The sequence below is a fragment of the Oncorhynchus gorbuscha genome, linkage group LG19 (assembly GCF_021184085.1).
Source record: "Oncorhynchus gorbuscha isolate QuinsamMale2020 ecotype Even-year linkage group LG19, OgorEven_v1.0, whole genome shotgun sequence".
NCBI lineage: Eukaryota > Metazoa > Chordata > Actinopteri > Salmoniformes > Salmonidae > Oncorhynchus > Oncorhynchus gorbuscha.
The window spans coordinates 35047951-35072049 of NC_060191.1; the positions used below are offsets into that span (position 1 = coordinate 35047951).

The window sequence follows — 24099 nt, forward strand, 5'->3', positions numbered from 1 at the left end:
AACACACTACTAAACCAGAGTGGTTACATGAAAAAGCATCTACGCAAATAGCCTGCACAAATAACACTCCCGTTACTCGGGTAGCGCTTGCTCGCCAACGTCTTTGCGATAATGGTGATGATGAAAGGCCATGAAGACAGGGAGAGGGCTTTGCCTGTTTCTGTGTTGGCTCTTAGTGGTAAATAAACATGGCTATCGTTTGACCATGAGAAATCCTCTTGCAATTGAAGGACCATCCTCAACCACTTAGTGGAATCACATTACCGGGGAATATGATATAGGGAACTTGTTTCTTTATTATGAATGAGCATAAAGTGTTTTTGGCTTGTAAGTAGCTCTCTCTCTCTCTCTCTCTCTCTCTCTCTCTCTCTCTCTCACACACACAAACAATGCTGGGAAGTGAAGCATCTATATCAGTTTAATGTGTCAGTAAAGCTGCTCTACTTCCTACTAGATTTTTCTTTTGTTGCTTAAGGCTTTGGTAAAGGAGTAGGCTTTGTGGTGGCAGAATCTGTTGGTTATGGTTTCATGCCCTCGTTCAGATGACAGTCCCTCTGGTGAGGCATGCTGTGGTCTGTGCCAACTCTATACTGTCAATTTGGTCTTTCATTAAGCTCTTTTTTTTAGTAGCGCATATACTAGAGTTCGACCGATTAATCGGAATGGCCGATTTAATTAGGGCCGATTTTCACATTTTCACGACAATCGTAAATCTTTATTTTTGGGCGACGATTTGCAGATAAAAAAAAAGAAGTTTAATTTTTTTATACCTTTATTTAACTAGGCAAGTCATTTAAGAACACATTCTTATTTTCACAAGGAGACTGCCTGTTACGCGAATGGAGTAAGCCAAGGTAAGTTGCTAGCTAGCATTAAACTTATCTTATAAAAAATAATCAATCATAATCACTAGTTAACTACACATGGTTGATGGTATTACTAGATATTATCTAGCGTGTCCTGCGTTGCATATAATCTGACTGAGCATACAAGTATCTAAGTATCTGACTGAGCGGTGGTCGTCAGAAGCAGGCTCGTAAACATTCATTCAAACAGCACTTTCGTGCGTTTTGCCAGCAGTTCTTTGTTGTGCTTCAAGCATTGCGCTGTTTATGACTTCAAACCTATCAACCCCCGAGATGAGGCTGGTGTAACCGAAGTGAAATGGCTAGCTAGTTAGCGCACGCTAATAGTTGTTCCCCTTGCTCTGCATGGGTAATGCTACTTCGAGGGTGGCTGTTGTCGTTGTGTTGCTGGTTCGAGCCCAGGGAGGAGCGAGGAGAGGGACGGAATCTAATAGTCAAAGGTTAATGAAATACAAATGGTATAGAGGGAAATAGTCCTATAATTCCTATAATAACTACAACCTAAAACTTCTTACCTGGGAATATTTGAAGACTCATGTTAAAAGGAACCACCAGCTTTCATATGTTCTCATGTTCTGAGCAAGGAACTGAAACGTTAGCTTTCTTACATAGCACATATTGCACTTTTACTTTCTTCTCGAACACTTTGCTTTTGCATTATTTAAACCAAATTGAACATGTTTCATTATTTACTTGAGGCTAAATTGATTTTATTGATGTATTATATTAAGGTAAAATAAGTGTTCATTCAGTATTGTTATAATTGTCATTATTACAAATATATATATATATATTTTTCAAAATCGGCCGATTTATCGGTATCGGCTTTTTTGGTCCTCCGATAATCGGTAGCGCCGTTGAAAAATCATAATCGGTCGACCTCTAGAATATACTGCATCGTTGTTGTACTGCAACTACCTTTCCTACATGCTCTGCCTGCTTCTGAAATTATCTTTTGAGATGGATTATGGGGAAGTTAAGTTTTATTAATACTTTATGACTGCATATTTATACTTACTGTAAACCATAGGAGTGGCATTTCTCTTGCCAATGAAGTTTATTTCTCTGTATTTCTAAGAATCGTAAACAGTCATGTCATTGTCCCCAGAGGCCGTTGGTCCGCCTCATTCCAGAGGCGGACCAAAATGCAGCGTGGTGGTTATTCATGTTTAATTTATAAAGACACTATACATGAACAGACTAAACAAAACAAGAAAAGTGAAAACCTAAACAGTCCTATCTGGTGCAAACACAGAGACAGGAACAATCACCCACAAAACCCAACACAAAACAGGCTACCTAAATATGGTTCCCAATCAGAGACAATGACTAACACCTGCCTCTGATTGAGAACCATATCAGGCCAAACATAAAAATAGACAAACCAGACACACAACATAGAATGCCCACCCAGCTCACGTCCTGACCAACACTAAAACAAGGAAAACACATACGAACGATGGTCAGAACGTGACAACATGGGGATAAAGATCATACTTTTTGGAGAAATGTCCTCTGGTCTGATGAAACAGAAATAGAACTGTTTGGTCATAATGACCATCGTAATGTTTGGAGGAAAAAGGGGCAAGCCGAAGAACACCATCCCAACCGTTAAGCACAGGGGTGGCAACATCATGTTGTGGGGGTGCTTTGCTGCAGGAGGGGCTGGTGCACTTCACAAAATAGATAGCATCATGAGGAGAGAAAAGTATGTGGATATATTGAAGCAACATCTCAAGACATCAGTCAGGAAGTTAAAGCTTGGTCGAAAATGGGTCTTCCAAATGGACAATGACCCCAAGCATACTTCCAAAGTTGTGGCAAAATGGCATTAGGACAACAAAGTCAAGGTATTGGAGTGGCCATCACAAAGCCCTGACCTCAATCCTATAGAAAATGTGTGGGCAGAACTGAAAAAGTGTGCGGGCAAGGATGCCTACAGACCTGACTCAGTTACACCAGCTCTGTCAGGAGGAATGGGCCAAAATTCACCCACCCTAGTGTGCGATGCTTGTGGAAGCCCCCCGAAAAGTTTGACCCAAGTTAAACAATTTAAAGGCAATGCTACCAAATACTAATTGAGTGTATGTAAACTTCTGACCTACTGGGAATGTGATGAAAGAAATAAAAGCTGAAATAAATCATCTCTAATATTATTCTGACATTTCACATCCTTACAATAAAGTGGTGATCCTAACTGACCTGAGACAGGGATTTTTTTACTTGGATTAAATGTCAGGAATCATGAAAAACTGAGTTTAAATGCATTTGGCTCAGGTGTATGTAAACTTTCTGACTTCAACTATACATGTGGAAAGGTACTCACGCCATATAGTTTCAATCTTTATTTGGCATTTGAATATTTTTTACATAGGAACATATACAGCAACCTATACATAACACGTCTGTAACATGTATCCACTTAAACATTTGTTACAATTGATCCCAATACTGAAGAACATATCTGATACCGTATATTCTCAAGTGCAAGAAACCACACTGGAACAAACACTGGGCACGAGTCACATTATAGCTCCGGAAACAAAACCACCACAACACAACACACAACACACTCACATACACAAACAACACAACACCACACAACCATCCATACAACACAACTGAGGGAACACATAGAAACGTACACAAAAAAAGCACTTACCACCTGCAAACGTAAACCCAGCAGTCTTCACGCAATCACTTTCCGAATCTGAGTTTACACAGGCAGCCCAATTCTGGTCTTTTTTTAGTCATCAGATTAGCTCTGGAAAATATTTGATGTGGAAATAACAGAATTGAGCTGCCTGTGCGACCACAGCCATAGTGACGGAAGAGAAAGAGGACAAAAAAAAGCAACATCTTCAAACATCGTTTGGTGAGCTCTTTCAACGACGGAACTGCCGACACAGAACTAACTACACTCAAACAAACTCGTACAAATGTAGGATCTTAATTTGATCACTGCACCGCGTTAAATGCAGATGAGCTTCGTGATTTGCATAAATTCACTGACAACCCACACTGACACGCGGTTATATTAACAGTATTGCACTTTTCATGTCGCCTACTTTTGGCCAGCTAATAGACTAACCACCGATCAAGCGACAATATGGACTAAAACGTTCAAATCCTGTGGCTGCAGGATTATTTTTGGTGTGACAATATAGGTCAAATGAATTAGCTTGATTCGAAAGAGAGGTACCATCTTGCGTGAGTACACAAAGGAATGTTCATACGATACACTGTACAACAGAATAGCTCCATAGACACAGGTCTTTCTCAATGAGCCCATAATACACCCCAGCTTTGATTGCCTACGACAGCGCATTGACGAAGTGTTGGACGCAAAGATCTGGAACCTGAGACGTGGGTTTAAGACATGTCACGTGCACATGCATAGGATCCATGATCCATTCAGCCTTTCAAAGAAGATAAAGAGATTGGGCTTCATTAAAACTGGACTCTAGATCCAGGGGACATGCATACAGAGAGAGAGGCCGTCACGCTGTATGAATGTGACCTGCTGTGACCTCGTACTTGACCTCGCAGGCCTACATTCTGTTTTCGCCACACGGACCAGTGCAGCGAAACGGAGCGTAAGCTGCATCCCACACTTCAATGATGTGACAGATCAGACAGTCATGTGAAGAGCTAAGAGTTTCACGAGGGCAAAGGGACTGTCGATGAAACACAGCATAGCAAATCACATGTTACTCGTTCGTGCATGTTGATGTACTACACTGTTGTTGATGTCACATGAAGTTAATGACCTGATTTCCTTGGGCATACGCACGGGCATACTGTCTGTTGTTGATGTCACATGAAGTTAATGACCTGATTTACTTGGGCATACGCACGGGCATACTGTCTGTTTTTGATGTATCATGTTGTACATTTTACAAGATGTGAAATAATTCAGGAAGTGAGGAAATCTAAATTCCATCAGGTCGTAATCGTGGACACGACCATACCATCTTTGGTAAGCAAACAGAATGATGATTAGTAGATTTTTTTAACAGAAACATTCTCGCCCAGTTTGGAAATGGTGTCCAGTGATACCTGGACAGAAGACCTAGTGCAAAACATTTTCCCGGGTTTCACCGGGTGGTTTATATAGCGCCTTCAGAAACTATTCACACCCTTTGACTTTTTCCACATTTTGTTGTGTTTCAGCCTGAATTTAAAATGGATGATGATTTTTGAAAACGTTTCAAATTAAAAGCTGAAATGTCTCGAGTCAATAAGTATTCAACCGCTTTGTTATATGGCAAGCCTAAATACATTCAGGAGTAAAAATTTGCTTCACAAGTCTTAACAAATTTGCTTAACATAATAAGTTGCATGGACTCACTCTGTGTGCAATAATAGGGTTTAACATGATTCTTACCCCACACATACAATTATCTGTAAGGTCCCTTAGTCGAGCAGTGAATTTCAAACACAGATTCAACCACAAAGACAAGGGTTTTCTGATGCCTCACAAAGAAGGGCATTGGAAAGATGGGTAAAAAAAGGCAGACATTAAATATCCCTTTGAGCACGGTGAAGTTATTAATCACACTCTGGGTGGTGTATCAATACACCCTGTCTCTACAAAGATACAGGGGTCCTTCCTAACGCAGTTGACGGAGAGGAAGGAAACCGCTCAGGGATTTCACCATGAATGCTGACTTTAAAACAGTTACAGAGTTTAATGGCTGTGATGGGAGAAAACTGAGGATGGATCAACAAACATTGTGGTTACTCCCCTCCAGGGCTGGTTGTCCATAATAAATCCCTCTTAGTGGTCCTCTCCTGCATACATTCAGTACGGAGCAGGAGTTTCTGTCCTTTTCAGTTGCTTTGAGTTAAGTTTACAGTGAGTTTAAAGGCACAATCAATCACTTTATCCACTCCTTTGCAGTCTTTTTGTACAGCACGGCCATGTATGAAATATGTAGCTCATGCATCAGTATACGCATATGCATTCTAGTCAATAGCGGATAAGGTACCTCCTGTAAGAGCTGATGGTCCACAAAGTGAATTCTCCAAATCCTCTATCCAGAACCCCTTCCCTCATTGTCTGCTCTCCCACATACATACATCCATAACTCCCATCCTCTTCCCTGCCCCGGGTCCCACCCCTCACATCAGAGGGGCCGGCTGGAGTATAGTTTGGGCTGCAGGGAGACGGAGGGCTTGGGAGACTCCCTATGGTCGTCAGGGGGTAAGGAGAAGGTGCAGTGGGGCGTGTTCTTCACCGCTCCCCCCGTGAAGCGGCAGCACAGCAGCGAGCGGAGGTGGCGGAACACGGACTTGCGGAAGATGATGAACACCCAGGGGTCCACGATGGGGTTGAGGGCCTGGAAACGGAACGCCAGCAGGTTCTCCTGGTCGTCACCCACCGGCTCGATGGCATTGGCGAAACCGGCAATCTGAGGAGAGTTAAATACGAAAGAGTTCAGTTTATTAGGATCCTCAGTAGCTACTCTTATTAGTCAACATAAAATGTTACATACATTTTATGTGTAGGGAGAGATACAGAAAAATAGAGTGCTGGGGGTGGGGAAGAGAGTAATAAGGGGGAGGCAACAAGAGCGAGGGAGGAGTAAGGACAAGACCCTGTATAAAAAGGCCAGTATAAAATGACAGGACAGAATGTTACAGACAGACAGACAGAATGAGACAGGCAGAATGAGACAGACAGAAAGACAGACAAACAGGCAGAATGAGACAGACAGATTGAGACAGACAGACAGACAGACAGACAGACAGACAGACAGACAGACAGACAGACAGACAGACAGACAGACAGACAGACAGACAGACAGACAGGCAGACAGACAGACAGAATGAGACAGACAGACAGGCAGACAGACAGACAGAATGAGACAGACAGATAGAATGAGACAGACAGACAGAATGAGACAGACAGACAGACAGACAGACAGACAGACAGACAGACAGACAGACAGACAGACAGACAGACAGACAGACAGACAGACAGACAGACAGACAGACAGACAGACAGACAGACAGACAGACAGACAGACAGACAGACAGACAGACAGAATGAGACAGACAGATAGAATGAGACAGACAGACAGAATGAGACAGACAGACAGACAGACAGACAGACAGGACAGAACAGACAGACAGACAGACAGACAGACAGACAGACAGACAGACAGACAGACAGACAGACAGACAGGCAGGCAGAATGAGACAGACAGACAGACAGGCAGAATGAGACAGACAGACAGGCAGAATGAGACAGACAGACAGGCAGAATGAGACAGACAGAATGAGGCAGGCAGGCAGGCAGGCAGGCAGGCAGGCAGGCAGGCAGGCAGGCAGGCAGGCAGGCAGGCAGGCAGGCAGGCAGGCAGGCAGGCAGGCAGGCAGGCAGGCAGGCAGGCAGGCAGGCAGACATCCTGCCTACAGAGAGCAGCTGGCTAAAAAACATCTCAGCCGCCCCATTCCAATCCCCTTATATCCTGTGATGTATTCAACAAACAGTCTCATAATTGATTACGTGGCCTGGTGGAGTGTTATTGTGTCACAGTGTCAAATGTTTCCCTGTTGCTAAGGCCTGGGAGTGAAAAGTAATAACCCAAAAGATGGAATGGGAGCAGCCCAGGGACTATTACAGGCCTGAGCTGTGCCAAATCCCCATGCAGGAGGGAGCAGGAACAGCGCTCTCTCCTCCCCACCATGGGCTAAACTAGCCAGAACAGACACAATGTCCTGTAATGCACTAACAGACATGGGAGAGGATCAAAAGGCAGAGAACACTGTGCAGACACTGTATTTGCGTTGCCATGTCACCACAACTACAGACTAGAGGTCGACCGATTAATCGGAATGCCCGATTAATTAGGGCAGATTTTGAGTTTCCATAACAATCGGAAATCAGTATTTTTGGGCGCCGATTTGCCCATTTTTATTTATTTATTATTATTATTTTTTACACCTTTATTTAACTAGGCAAGTAAGTTAAGAACACTTTCTTATTTTCAATGATGGCCTAGGAACGGTGGGTTAACTGTCTCGTTCAGGGGCAGAAAGACAGATTTTCACCTTGTCATCTCGGGGGGACCCAATCTTGCAACCTTACAGTTAACTAGTTCAACGCAATAACGACCTCTCTCTCTCTCGTTGCACTTCACAAGGAGACTGCCTGTTATGCAAATGCAGTAAGCCAAGGTAAGTTGCTAGCTAGCATTAAACTTATCTTATAAAAAAACAATCAATCATAATCACTAGTTAACTACACATGGTTTAATGATATGTCTAGACATTATCTAGTGTGTCCTGTGTTGCATATAATCTGACTGAGCATACAAGCATACAAGTATCTAAGTATCTGACTCTGCGGTGGTAGGCAGAAGCAGGCGCGTAAACATTCATTCAAACAGCACTTTCATGCGTTTTGCCAGCAGCAAACACACACACACGTTATGTTTTTATATCCTTGTGGGGACCAAAAATGTATTTCCATTCAAAATCCTATTTTCCCGAACCCTAACCCTTGGTCCTAAACCTAACACTAACCCATACCCTAACACAGACCCTAAACCTAACCACTAGCCCATACCCTAACCCAGACCCTAAACCTAACCACTAACCCATACCCTAACCCAGACCCTAAACCTAACCACTAGCCCATACCCTAACCCAGACCCTAAACCTAACCACTAACCCATACCCTAACCCAGGCTCTAAACCTAACCACTAACCCATACCCTAACCCAGACCCTAAACCTAACCACTAGCCCATACCCTAACCCAGACCCTAAACCTAACCACTAACCCATACCCTGAACCCAGGCCCTAAACCTAACCACTAACCCATACCCTAACCCAGGCCCTAAACCTAACCACTCACCCATACCCTAACCCAGACCCTAAACCTAACCACTAACCCATACACTAACACAGACCCAAACCTAACCACTAACCCATACCCTGACCCTAAACCACTAACCCATACCCTAACCCAGGCCCTAAACCTAACCACTAACCCATACCCTAACCCAGGCCTTAAACCTAACCACTAACCCATACCCTAACCTAGGCCCTAAACCTAACCACTAACCCATACCCTAACCCAGACCCTAAACCTAACCACTAACCCAATCCCCCTAACCACTAACCCATACCCTAACCCTAACCACTAACCCACTCCCTAACCATTAACCCATACCCATACCCATACCCTAACCACTAAACCATACCCTAACCCAGACCCAAAACCTAACCACTAACCCATACCCTAACCCAGGCCCTAAACCTAACCACTAACCCAATCCCTAACCACTAACCCATACCCATACCCTAACCACTAAACCATACCCTAACCCAGACCCGAAACCTAACCACTAACCCATACCCTAACCCAGACCCTAAACCTAACCACTAACCCAATCCCTAACCACTAACCCTAACCACTAACTCAATCCCTAACCACTAACCCATACCCTAACCACTAAACCATACCCTAACCCAGACCCGAAACCTAACCCATACCCTAACCCAGGCCCTAAACCTAACCACTAACTCAATCCCTAACCACTAACCCATACCCTAACCCTAAACCTAACCCAAACCCCAAACCTAACCACTCACCCTTTACCCTAAACCGAATTGTAGACCTAACCCTAAACCTAACACATAAGCTTAAAATAGCCTTTCTATTTTACTATCCTTGTGGGGACCGTTGGGGATTTTAAGTCCCAACAAGGATAGAAGAACCAACGCGCACACACACACACACACACACACACACACACACACACACACACACACACACACACACACACACACACACACACACACACAGGCATACACACACACACACACACACACACAGAGAGAGAGAGAGAGCATAGCCTCTCTTCCCTCTCACAAGGACCCTTATTTCCTCTTCAAAGCTGACAAACCTCACTGTTGCAGGAAAGCTTCCCAATTTAAGGACTAACAATGGATACATGGGACCACAGCTCATGTAATTCATTACATTCATGGGAGTGGAGGATCAATTATAAATGCAGCAGGTTTTCCCTGATTCAATTGCTGGTCCCATGGCTTGGTTCTGGGCTGCACTGTCATTTATTCATTCACAGTGAAAGGGTGGCCTACTGTAGGGGTGAAATATGTGTCATCCATTGGAGCACGCTGAGGGATAGTGAAGTAAATCTACCATCACTGCCATTACTGTAGCCCCAGGCTGAGTTAGAGGAGGTATATGTTATATGGGCTGTTCTCTGAGTCTGAACAGCGGCAGTAAGGTTAAGGGTCAGACACATAGCTCCCAAGGCAGTAGAGAAGTTAAGAGGCCCTATACTGTACAGGCTGACAATTGTGGTCCTCTGTAGTTCATTTGGTAGAGCATGGCATGGTGCTAGGCCAGGATAGTAGGTTTAATTCCCGGGACCACCCATAAGTAAAGATATATATATATATATATATATATATATATATATATATATATATATATATATATATATATATATATATATATATATATATATACACACACACTGCTCAAAAAAATAAAGGAAACACTAAAATAACACATCCTAGATCTGAATGAATGAAATATTCTTATTAAATACTTTTTTCTTTACACAGTTGAATGTGCTGATAACAAAATCACACAAAAATGTATCAATGGAAATCAAATTTATCAACCCATGGAGGTCTGGATTTGGATTCACACTCAAACTTAAAGTGGAAAACCACACTACAGGCTGATCCAACTTTGATGTAATGTCCTTAAAACAAGTCAAAATGAGGCTCAGTAGTGTGTGTGGCCTCCACGTGCCTGTATGACCTCCCTACAACGCCTGGGCATGCTCCTGATGAGGTGGCGGATGGTCTCCTGAGGGATCTCCCAGACCTGGACTAAAGCATCCGCCAACTCCTGGACATTCTGTGGTGCAACGTGGCGTTGGTGGATGGAGCGAGACATGATGTCCCAGATGTGCTCAATTGGATTCAGGTCTGGGGAACGGGTGGGCCAGTCCATAGCATCAATGCCTTCCTCTTGCAGGAACTGCTGACACACTCCAGCCATATGAGGTCTAGCATTGTCTTGCATTAGGAGGAACCCAGGGCCAACCGCACCAGCATATGGTCTCACAAGGGGTCTGAGTATCTCATCTCAGTACCTAATGGCAGTCAGGCCACCTCTGGCGAGCACATGGAGGGCTGTGCGGCACCCCAAATAAATGCACCCCACACCATGACTGACCCACCGCCAAACCGGTCATGCTGGAGGATGTTGCAGACAGCAGAACGTTCTCCACGGCGTCTCCAGACTCTGTCACGTCTGTCACATGTGCTCAGTGTGAACCTGCTTTCATCTGTGAAGAGCATATGGCGCCAGTGGCGAATTTGCCGATCTTGGTGTTCTCTGGCAAATGCCAAACGTCCTGCACGGTGTTGGACTGTAAGCACAAGCCCACCTGTGGACGTCGGGCCCTCATACCACCCTCATGGAGTCTGTTTCTGACCGTTTGAGCAGACACATGCACATTTGTGGCCTGCTGGAGGTCATTTTGCAGGGCTCTGGCAGTGCTCGTCCTTGCACAAAGGAGGAGGTAGCGGTCCTGCTGCTGGGTTGTTGCCCTCCTACGGCCTCCTCCACGTCTCCTGATGCACTGGCCTGTCTCCTGGTAGCGCCTCCATGCTCTGGACACTACGCTGACAGACACAGCAAACCTTCTTGCCACAGCTCGCATTGATGTGCCATCCTGGATGAGCTGCACTACCTGAGCCACTTGTGTGGGTTGTAGACTCCGTCTCATGCTACCACTAGAGTGAAAGCACCGCCAGCATTCAAAAGTGACCAAAACATCAGCCAGGAAGCATAGGAACTGAGAAGTGGTCTGTGGTTATCACTTGCAGAACCACTCCTTTATTCGGGGTGTCTTGCTAATTGCCTATAATTTCCACCTGTTGTCTATTCCATTTGCACAACAGCATGTGAGATTTATTGTCAATCATTGTTGCTTCCTAAGTGGACAGTTTGATTTTACAGAAGTGTGATTGACTTGGAGTTACATTGTGTTGTTTAAGCGTTCCCTTAATTTTTTTGAGCAGTGTATATATGCACGCAGGACTGTAAGTCACTTAGGATATAAGTGTCTGCTACATGTCATATATTACTACCCGGGCAGACGCACAACCTTGGTGACTACTCAGTGAGCCGTGACTTCGAGAGCTGGTGACAGCCAGACTAATAAATTACATCCTCCCCATTGTTGGCATTACAAGGCCTCTAAGAATGATGGTTACAAACTAGGAGCCTGTTTAACAGTGATAGATGAATACATAATACATTAAAAAAAACAGTTTTATGGTGACAGTGTCTGGGTGGGATGTCACACATCAAGCACACTGACACACACCTAGTGATTGTCAACTCACATTTGGATTTATTTGTAACCTTTATTTAGGTAGGGGAGCCCCACTGAGGTCTCTTGTTTTAAAAGGAGCCCTGTGTTGTAAGACCAAGCAATTATACATTCAAGGCACAAACCTTGGAAACACACAAAGAAGAACAGACAGCAAAAGAAACATCAAAAAGAAAACAAAAACGCAGGAAATGTGATTTGGATGTGCACTGTGACAGAAAGCTTAATATGATGTTTGCTGTTACGCGCTGCCAAAGCGTCTCAAAAACAACACTGCTTCAGCTACCACCTTCTCCTTGCCACCCAGCCACATATGGCTCTCTGGGCAGACCTGGTATCCTTTAAAAGAGACACAAATCACGGGCGCTGCCACCGAGTGTGGGTTTAGAACGCAGGATAGATGTGAGGCATCAGCCGATGGTTAAACATGCTCCATACCGATGAATGTGTGTGGTTTATAAGGCTCTGTGACAGGCTGCAGCAGCAGGGCAGTCTGGGGGGGGGACAATCCATCAGTAGGAAAAGGCATATACAAGTATAATAAAACACACACGCGCACACCTAAGGGTGTATCTACCTGGGTACAGTCTGTCTGTGCGGGTGCGGATCAGAGAGGCATGGATACATTATAGGCCATTTGGTGCTGGTCTTTGCTATCAGGAAATAGGCCCCATAATGGACGTCCATAGCAGACTATTAGTCTCCATCTTAGCTCCAGGAGGACTGTTACTCCCCTTCCCCCCAGATCCTGTTTCAATCGGAGGCTAAAGTTCTGCGTCTGCACACCCCAGAGATAGCAAAGCAGTGAATCCCAGAGAGCGAGAGAGAGCGTTTGACATGCAACTCCATGTGAAAACAACCACGTAGAGTACCACTTCCTGTTCTCATACATCTTTCTGTGAACAAGAGTCTTGATGATACGGTGTTAGTTCGCAGTCCAATAATGACTTCAGTTGTTCCTGAGAATGAGAGCACAAAGTAACTTTCCTGTGTTTTCATCCTCCTTCCCTCAGCCTGTTATTACAGTCCATCCTCTGAACACTACAGTCCATCCTCTGAACACTACAGTCCATCCTCTGAACACTACAGTCCATCCTCTGAACACTACAGTCCATCCTCTGAACACTACAGTCCATCCTCTGAACACTACAGTCCATCCTCTGAACACTACAGTCCATCCTCTGAAAACTACAGTCCATCCTATGAACATTACAGTCCATCCTATGAACACTACAGTCCATCCTCTGAACACTACAGTCCATCCTCTGAACACTACAGTCCATCCTATGAACACTACAGTCCATCCTCTGAACACTACAGTCCATCCTATGAACATTACAGTCCATCCTCTGAACACAGGCTGAATTGCATTTATTTGACCTTTATTTAACTAGGCAAGTCAGTTAAGAACAAATTATTATTTACAATGACGGCCTAGGTTCAGGGGCAGAACAACAGATTTTTATCTTGTCAGTTCAGGGATTCGATTTAGCAGCCTTTCGGTTACTTGCCCAATGCTCTAACCACAAGGCTTCCTGCTGCCCCTAAATACACTACAGTGAAAACGATAGTATTTATACCATGGTATACTATATTATTTGTTTCGTGCTGGCCCAACACTCTAACCACTAGGCTACCTGCCGCCATGAAAGGTCACAAACCAGGGCTAACTTTTGTGTCAATGCATGCGCCCACCCCCCCCACCCCCAAGCCCGGAGACTTGGACTCATCCAGGGGAGTCATTCCTGTACAGTGAACGTTAATCTATGGTGGTCCATGGAGGTCTATACCCTACCCTAGGAAGCCCGATTGCCTGAGAGTTTTATCATCGACTTAGCACTGAGAAAACGGTGTGTGTGTGTGTGGAAGGTAGCTGGACTTTGTATGATCAACACCCATTTGAACCCTATTCCCCACAGCCAAACCATTATGGAGAAAAAACGTCTAGATGTCTAGCTCTCAGACAATGTGCGTGTGCCGTCTGCGTGCGCGTGGGAATTCTATCTGTGGAATCACTCGGTCTGTCAATATCTTCCATCTGTCCACCAAAATTAGAACCAGTCCACACAATCCTTTTGTCATCTGTCTGGGGAATCATTGTGTGTGTGTGTGTGTGTGTGTGTGTGTGTGTGTGTGTGTGTGTGTGTGTGTGTGTGTGTGTGTGTGTGTGTGTGTGTGTGCGCACTAAGAAAGCCCAAAAAGGCTACAGAGAGACTTCAATGCAGCCATTAAGACTGTACAAGTGCTCAGCAGGCTTCTGTGTATTGACTGGTAACAATAGGAGAGTTATTTACCCGGAAGGCTCAATCCCCAGGCGGTGTCTGGACCTGCTGCGTACGCGCCGGCAAGGAAACAAAGCTTTTATCAAAGTATCCAACTACACGATACATAGGTGACCTGTTCAAGCGGTTGTATAAAGCCTCTAATGTACCCTTACTGGAAAGAGTATTATGCTCTGAGGAGGGGTGCATCAGTTCTAGAGGCAAGCACAATGTTGACCAGGCAGGCACCATGAGACACAGCCCATCAGGGCCTGTGGTCTGTTCATAACTCATACCGAGCCTGGCAACCATAAGAGATACTGGGCATCGCAGACCAGAGCTAACACAAGGTTGATATCTCCTCTGTCAGAGGGCAACTTCAGAAAGAGAGAGAGAGAGCAGGAGAGGGAGGGAGATCGTTCTCCTTCAGCTCATCCTCAAATGGTGATGCCTCACCCCAGCAATCGAGCTCCATTGTCATCCTGTGCTTTTCTTGGCAACTATCTGCTTGTTGTTGATCATTATCTCATAATTACCCTTGTATGTTAATCATTGTTACACAGCCTTTCTAACAGATGACTTCTGAAGTAACAAAGAACAGATGTGTGCCAGGAAATATGACACTGTCACTGACTTTACACACACACACACACACACACACACACACACACACACACACACACACACACACACACACACACACACACACACACACACACACACACACACACACACACACACACACACACACACACACACACACACACACACACACACACACACACGTTTTGTCCCACCACAATGTTTTTTAAAACATCTACTTAAGTCTTGTTTTTCGAGCCCTGAGAACTTGTATGCACACATCCGCACTCACACTTACACACGGACACACACATCCGCACTCACACTTACACACGGACACACACAGCCGCACACGTGAGTTAAGGAGTGGTGTGGCAGCTTGGCTTTGACATCTTTCCATCCGCTCAGACTAACCCCTCTCTAATTGTGGTCCTCTTCTTTCAGGTCCCGCTCTCTTTCTTCTCCCCTCATCCACCCTCCCGCACTCCGTTTCATTCAGCATCTCTCCCCTCCTTACAAGTCTCTCCATCCTCTCTTGTCATCTCCTGTTTTTCCATTGTTGCCATTATCATGATCTCCCCTCACAAGCTCAACCCTCTCTCCTCTCCTTCCACTCCCACGTTCTCTCTCACTTGCACCTCGGTCTGCTTGCACTCCCCCCTTCAGAAAGCTAGAAAGCTCCTGTTCCGGTACCAAGTCCTCTTTCGTTACCACTAAGGGGAACTGAGGGCAGGTGTTGTAAAAAAATAAATACATTTAAGACTGTTCACGTGAAGCAGCATGTGGCCCAATACACAGCACAAACACCGTCTGACCCATAAAACAGACGAATAGAGACTGAAAAGTGCTGCATTTGCTGTGTAGCAGCCAGCCCCAGAACCTGCTAATAGAGGCCACATTAAAGAGGAAGTCAAACTGTAGCCACTGTGTCACTGTGCTGGAGTCCCCACTCTCAGACGGCGAAAGAAGACGACTGGATAGGCTGAAAGCACATCTAGCCATGTTGCAATGCCAATAGAAGGTTTCAGCAATAGGCTGAGTAGGCGTTTACCGTTGGATCCCCCCCCCATCTTCTCCAGCTATACATGGTGGGACTGGGACCGACAGACAGAGAATGGAAGGGACAAGAACAGACCAGGAGTGACCAGGACACCCTCAACAGAGGGCAAAACGGGATTTCAAAAAAATGTATCACTCGGAGGAAGCTTGTCCAATAAAAACGCTCATATTTGTTTTGTGACTGAAAATGCTTTCTCCCGTTTTGTGCCCAAATTAGACCAGAAGAAACCTGGCAGGAAATAGCAGAAATAGCAGAATGTTTGTAGGGTCACAGAGGAACACTAGACCTTTCCCCAGAGTCCCTTCCTCTGTAGCATAGAATCTCTAAAGACAGTAAACCCTGTGGTGAGGATGTCTGACTGTCACTCTGATGTACAACTGTGATTACCTCGCAGGTACATGTCTTTGCATGTATTTTACTATTAAAACTGTTGGCCCGTGAGAGAGGCAGGTAGCATGCGATGGGTTTATGTTACACCACAGAGACAGCACGGGCTGTCACTGTAGCCACTTCACAAGCCCTGACATGTAGACTCTCGTTAGGATTCTCTGTGACGAATGGCTTCCAGAACACACCAAACGACCTTCCTGCACATAACCTCAACACGCCACTACAAACCTGGGGTAATACAGGGGCGTGTGAAGTAGGACACACCATAGCAAAATGTTTTTGAAATGCTCTGCAACAGGAAATGAAAATGGTTTGAGTCTTATTTGAGTAGTTTCGGTAGCATGTCCCCGTTTCACACAGTCCCCAAACGTTTTCTCCCTACTGAACACACACCAGGGTTATCTCTAGGCCTCTTCAGTATAGCAACTGCAACAGCCACCCACTGACCGCCTCAGTGACAGGGCTGCTCCAAAACATGCGCTAGAGTTGTTGGCATTGGGCTGGTCGTCAAGAGAGTTTTCCCTACAACTAATTGATGAGTAAACTTTACAGCCGTTTCACATGTTCGCTCAAATTAGAGACGGCTACAAATGGAAAACAACAACAAAAAACACCTGCGAAGAGTGAAAGGACGAGTGAGAGAGAAACAGACAGAGCAAGGCTTCAGGGTTTGGCAGGCCATTTGTTGTGGTATGCAGAATACATGATCGACTCAATAATTTGGCAGGGCGCGTTGACTAAGGGAGAGAGCATGAAAAAGAACCATATGTGGTAGACTGCTTCTACTTCCGGGATATACTGTATTTGGTTTCATGGTCATATCCACTTGACTAATGTCTTATACAGTATGTGTACTCTATATTCAAAGAAAAACAAGTCAGCATTTCATCCGGTAAAAGGGAGGAACGCTTCCACCCACTTGGCACAGATGTCAATTCAACGAGTTCCCACTGTTAGTTGAAAGTCATGTAATTGAGAAGACATTGAAACAACGTTGATTCAACCAGTGTCTGCCCAGTGGGCAGTTTCTTTAATCCAGATGGGACTAACTAACTCATTACTTTATTGGCACAATGTTTATATTCTGTTAACTTATTCTCAAATAATGTTGTTGACCTGTTGTTGACCTTGTATGTTGTAGAGAGAAATTGTAGAGAGAAAAAAGTATTTCCTCATGATGTCAAGCTTCTGAGGAGGATGAGCTGGCCAATCAGCGGTCTACTCACTTGAGTATTTTTAATGACCGGTATACGCCCACCTCATTCCGTTGTTGGGGTAAGCTCACACCATCCAACACAGAAATGCTGCTTTTAACATGCATAGTCCTGCTGCCAAAAGACCAAATACAACTCCAGTGGCCTCATGGGTGGAATGTTATTCATATTTGTCATAATTAATCAACATTATTTCAAGAAAATCTGGTGTTTCTATGTCAAAAGTGAAATAAGTGAAATATATATATATATATATATATATATATATATATATATATATATATATATATATATATATATGTCAGTCTTCTGTGATGTACATTAAGTGTAATATTGGGATGCCAACTCAAAGTGTAGTACATTTCAACTCTTTATCTGGCCTGGTACAGGCATCTTCTTTTTTTAAGCCCATAACCATGAGGTGTGTACTTTTGTTTCAAAGTAGAGTTGTTGAAGACTACCAAAAAAAACACTGTGTGACCCTGATTTAACCCACTGCAGTAAAACGTTTTAACTACCCATTTTGTGGAAGGAAAACTATTTCACTTATTGGTCATATGACATAGAAATATGGAAACCCTGGACAGTTACTTTAAAAGAGACCGTGTGGGGGTAAGGCCATGTGATAGACTAGCGTCCTGTCCAGGGGGGTGTGCTTGCACCGTACAGTACCAGTCAAAAGTTGCCTTACACGACAGAAACAGGAGAAACAGGAGAAACAGGCTCCTGCTCCTATGAGTCCTTCTTGATTGCACAAGCCAAGCCTCGTGCAAGGCTTGTCGGCTGGGTGGAGCTGGCAGCACACAGGTGCTGTGCTGGAGTACTGGGGCATATCAGGTGAACTCTCACACACACACACACACCATATAATGACGACAGATAGAGGGCACCGGGGGGGAGTGTGGACCAGAAGGATACACACACTGACTGTCACACACTGAAACAAAAACACACAGACCTATAACTTTCCTCCTTCACACACACACACACACACACACACACACACACACACACACACACACACACACACACACACACACACACACACACACACACACACACACACACACACACACACACACACACACACACACACACACACACACACACACGCACACATTTCTATGAAATATGACCTATAAGTGCAAGATTTGCTTGAAGTCCTTAGGAAACTGTGCAGTATTTTTTTTCTGTGTTTAAAAATGTTTGTATTTATTTTTTTATAAGCATTTCGCTACACTCGACATAACATCTGCTAACCCTGGGCATGCGACCAATACAAAATGTGATTTGATTCGACACAGCGGACACCTGAGGTGATTGATCAGGGACATAAAGTGTGATCCAAACACAGTTACTGATTAACACACAGTAGGTACACATGAACAAAACCTGATCACAGTCTCCATCCGTCACCTCGATGACCTCCCGCTGAGCACAGATTCAACGTGGATCCATCCAGTGTATGCCCTGTGTGGGTGGCTATGAAAGGAATCGTTGAGAACTCCAACCAACTCTCTCAATTCCCACTTCAGGGACATGTCCTCTGCAATGCCCACCCATTAAACTCTGGACCTCTACATTACTGATGGTGTCACTAAACCTTCCCTTTAAATACAATACAGCCGCAGCCACACACATCCCTGAAGGGATTTAGGTTGAAACCAACAGTCCCATGTTAGAGCAACTATGCTTGGTTGTTTATTGCTGTATATTTGTGTATTGCCATGTATTTAGCAACATTAATAAGTTGACTTTCAGGGGGACAGAATGATGCTCACCTTGGCACTTTTAGGTGCAGGGGGCACATAGTAGCAGTTTTGGCAAGGCCTGTAAAGAGATATGTAAGGGGGTGAGAGGGCTTTTAGCTGGAGTATAGCAGTAACCCTAACTATGGGTCAGTGGTCACTAAAACACAAAGCCACAGATTCCGAGATGGGGTTCCTGGATGCATGGTTTCAATTATTAGAAATGGTGCAGTCCCCGCTGTCTGCATTCTCTAGCTCTGAGCGTTCTGCCTGGCGGAACATGTGTTCTCCGCAGGAACCGAGACTTCTAGAATGATCAGAGAGATATTTAATAAACAGAGATTTCATTTGAGAAAAATGCTCCTTAAACAGCCTGTGAATAAATCTGAATGTACAATGTAAGAGATGAAAACAAAGGACACAATATTGCCTGCTGGTTTTACAATGTAGGATCATGTTTTAACGGTACACTAATTTGATAAACTGCAGGGAAACTTCAAACCTGACCGTGAACTCAAAAATGACATAGTATTTGTAACTGGGGAATTTCATTTAATATTCCAATAGGACACGCCATGGTGAATCATTATGACTGCTTGACTGTTGGAATTCCCATGTCTTTTTAACAAGGGTGTAAGTGTGTCTGATGGAGGGATTTGACTCGATATTCCAATAGGATATGAAAAGTGTCATTCAAAAACACTATATATCCATTTTCAGAAATGTTGGTAAATGAGCTTCTATTGTTTAAAGAAATTATGAAAGGGATTTGTTAGTTTTTCACTATCTAATCGTGGCATGGGGTTGTTCAATGACAGACATGCATTTGTTTCAAATCTTTCCCTTTCAGAGAGACAAATAATCATGTTTGTTTTGCAAAATGATATATATATATATGTAGTTATGTTACATTTGACTGTGTAAAGCCAAGCAGTACTACTTATTTTTCTGCAGGTGATTTTATATATATATATATATCTGCCTCACCTGCAGAAAAATAAGTAGTACTGCTTGGCTTTACACAGTCAAATGTAACATAACTACATTTTTTATAAAGAAATTGACAGATTATACATTTGTGACATCGATATTACATTTACATTTGACATTTTAGTCATTTAGCAGATGCTCTTATCCAGAGTGACTTACAGTAGGTGCATTCATCTTAAGATATTCTCACCTAGCTACCTCATTTCACAGTCAAATGTACAGGATATGTCCATTCCAGGTCAAATATATATATTTTTAAAATCAGTAATATTAACAGTAATATTTTTTCACCCATGAAGTTACCCATTAGCAAACATTTCTGATGAAAAAAATAAATAAATGTGACATTTATTATTTTTGAAAATTGCGTTTCTTCACATGGTGAATCATTATGACTCCGACTGTTGGAATTCCCATTTCCCTTTAAAAGGGTGTAAGGCGAATCCAAGGAATCCACAAAACTTTCGCCAATTATTCAAAAAAACTTGGATTTTTTCCTAACAGAGAAAAGCTCGCAATAACTCAGAGTTAAAAAAAATAAAAAGCGAACTGCAACAGGGTCTGCAGTGCAGTCAACTCAAAACCCAGAAGTTGTGTATATCAGACATTCTTGCATGTTGCTTTATAACAGCAGTTCAGGTGATTTAGTCACATGACTCCTGGGTTAGATATAGGGTTTGTCCTAATGTGTGTGTGCAGTATTTCACTTCAATGTGTGTATTGGCAGACTTCATTAGATCATGTCCTGGGATAAGGAGGGTGAACCAATGCCTCATACAAGTGGCCTATTGTTCTACACCGACACCTATAAATCCTGTCATAGGGCTTTTCTCTGCAATATTGACACAACCATGTTGAACAACTGTGTTCTTCAGCTGCTTAATCAATATTTGTAATAGAAACCAAATCGTTTGTAATAAGGGACACATTCATTCTGATTTGGTCGTTACATACAGTATTAGAAATTTTAACTCTGCTTTCTTGCAGTTTTTCTTGTCTCACTTTGGCACATTTTTTCAGATGTCAGTGATATATTTTCAAAACTAAGAGCCAAAACTCTGAACTAATAACACTTGTAATGGTCCCCAATCTTATGTTCAGAACCTTTGATTGTGCATTCATTAGGGGTTCACACATCTTTCACCCGTCAGTCATTCAGTCATTCAGTCATTCAATCATTCAGTCATTCAGTCATTCAAAGTTCTGTGAAATACCATGAGCACCTTTAGTTTAGACACCAATAAATCAGATAATGATAGGCTCACAATTCAGTCATTTTAACTTCCATTATATAATTTTTTTTAAATGACAAGACACACATTTCAAAACTGTTATTTTTGAATTGCTGAATAGAAAGAACCGTAGATGGTAAATATACTTTTCTATACAGTATTTGACTATAATTTCACATGCAAAAAAAAAAAAAAGTTTGAGCCAATGGCAGGTTGTGAGCATGTTGAGAAGTATGTCAGTCTTACAGTCTCATTATCCTTACACAGTACATACAGTGCAGTCGGGAAGTATTCAGACCTTAGATTTTTTTCCACATTTTGTGGCCTTAGCCTTGTTCTAAAATGGATTACATTATTTTTTCCCCTCATCAATCTACACACAATACCCCATAATGGAAAAGCAAAACAGGATTTTAGAAATGTTGCAAATGTATTACAAAAAAACCCAGAAAAAAAACAGAAAATACCTAATTTACATAAGTATTCAGTCCCTTTGCTATGAAACTCGAAATTGAGCTCAGGTACATCCTTTTTCCATTGATCATCCTTGAGCTGTTTCTACAACTTGATTAGAGTTCACCTGTGGTAAATTCAATTGATTGGATATGATTTGGAAAGGCACACGCCTGTCAATATAAGGTCCCACAGTTGACAGTGCATGTCAGAGCAAAAACCAAGCCATGATGGCAAATAAATTGTCTGTAGAGCTCCATGACAGGATTGTGTCAAGGCACAGCTCTGGGGAAGGGTACCAAAATATTTCTGCAGCATGAAAGGTCCCCAAAAAAACAGAGTGGCCTCCATCATTCTTAAATGGAAGAAGTTTGGAACGACCAAGATGCTTCCTAGAGCTGGCCACCCGGCCAAATTGAGCAATTAGGGAAGAAGGGCCTTGGACAAGAAGGTGACCAAGAACCCGTTGGTCACTCTGACAGAGCTCAGACTGGGGCAAAGGTTTACTATCCTAAGCATACAGCCAAGACAAGGCAGGAGTTGCTTCAGGACAAGTCTCTGAATGTCCTTCAGTGGCCCAGCCAGAGGCCGGACTTGAACCCAATTGAACATCTCTGGAGAGACCTGAAAATATCTGTGAAGCAACGCTCCCCATGCAACCTGGCAGAGCTTAAGAGGATCTGCAGAGAAGAATGGGAGAAACTCCCCAAATACAGGTGTGCCAAGCTTGTAGCCTCATACCCTGAAAGACTCCAGGCTGTAATTGCTGCCCTAGGTGTTTCAACAAAGTACTGAGTAAAGGGTCTTGAATGCTTATGCAAATGTGACATTTCAGTTGCATTTTCTAAACCTGTCTTTGCTTTGTCATTATGGGGTATTGTGTGTAAATTGATGAGAAAAACAAAAATTGTATCGATTTTAGAATAAGGCTGAAACATAACAAAATATGGGCAAAGTCAAGGAGTCTGAATACTTTCCGAATGCACTGTATGTGGGCGAAATCAACAGAAATATTGGTATTGTAAAGCAGTTGTCTAATGGAAAAATATAGTACAGTTGTTGTAAGCCATTTCTGCCCAATGCAACATAGTACAAGATCACCCTTTCTTATGTGACTTGTCAGCTGATGCATTTTGAGTAGAGAGACAGGTGATAATGTATCAGCTTACAGTGTATCTAGGAAGTTCAGATAATGAGTGGAATATATACTTATATACAACCCAGCAGTGCATTCATTGTACACTACACTATATTTTCAAATGGGAGCACACAGAGGGACTCGTTCCACTTCGTCCAATTGAAGCACCCTAGCTGATGGAAAATGATGATTAGAATTTACAGCCACATCCATTATTGATTTTTTTTAACCTTCCAACATAAACTGATGTCAAATGGATACATTTATGAGGTAAAAAAATATATATTTTTCAAACATAGCAGCCAGTCTTACATTCAAAACCTTTCATTGTGCGTTAATTATATTTGTAGACATCTTTCACCACACAACCATTGATTCAAAATATATGTTTACCGTGAACTATAATGAGTACATTCATTAGTTTAATCAAACACAACGATATCTTCTTAATTTAGTTATTTTAACAACCAGTTAATCCAAGAGCAAAAAAAACACACGCTACATGTTTAACAATTCACAAAACACTTTCAAAATTGACTGAGCATCACATTTCCATCCTTTCTATCCCGTGTGTGATCAAAAGGTGTGATCATCGAAGACATCTTTCACAATGTAATGTAATGAAATGAAACAAATGAAATGAACAATGTTTAGCAGGCACTAGTTTGCATCAAGCCTGTCTTGAGCATTTGGCCATAGGTTCTCATCGAAATCGCATGCCGTCAATACTAGTGCACCTTGGGAAAAAAACCTTTGGCGTGGCATG

General features: G+C 43.1%; 1 protein-coding gene across 1 annotated transcript in view; it reads right to left on the reverse strand.

The window, feature by feature from the left end:
- Positions 1–5331: 5331 nt before the first annotated feature.
- The window catches only part of LOC124005610 (prostacyclin receptor-like), a 44244-nt gene continuing 25476 nt past the window's right edge, over positions 5332–24099 (reverse strand). The window contains exon 2 of the mRNA XM_046315026.1: positions 5332–6280. Within this exon, the coding sequence (XP_046170982.1) occupies positions 5996–6280 (285 nt within the window). The 3' untranslated portion in view covers positions 5332–5995. The remainder of the gene's footprint in view (positions 6281–24099) is intronic.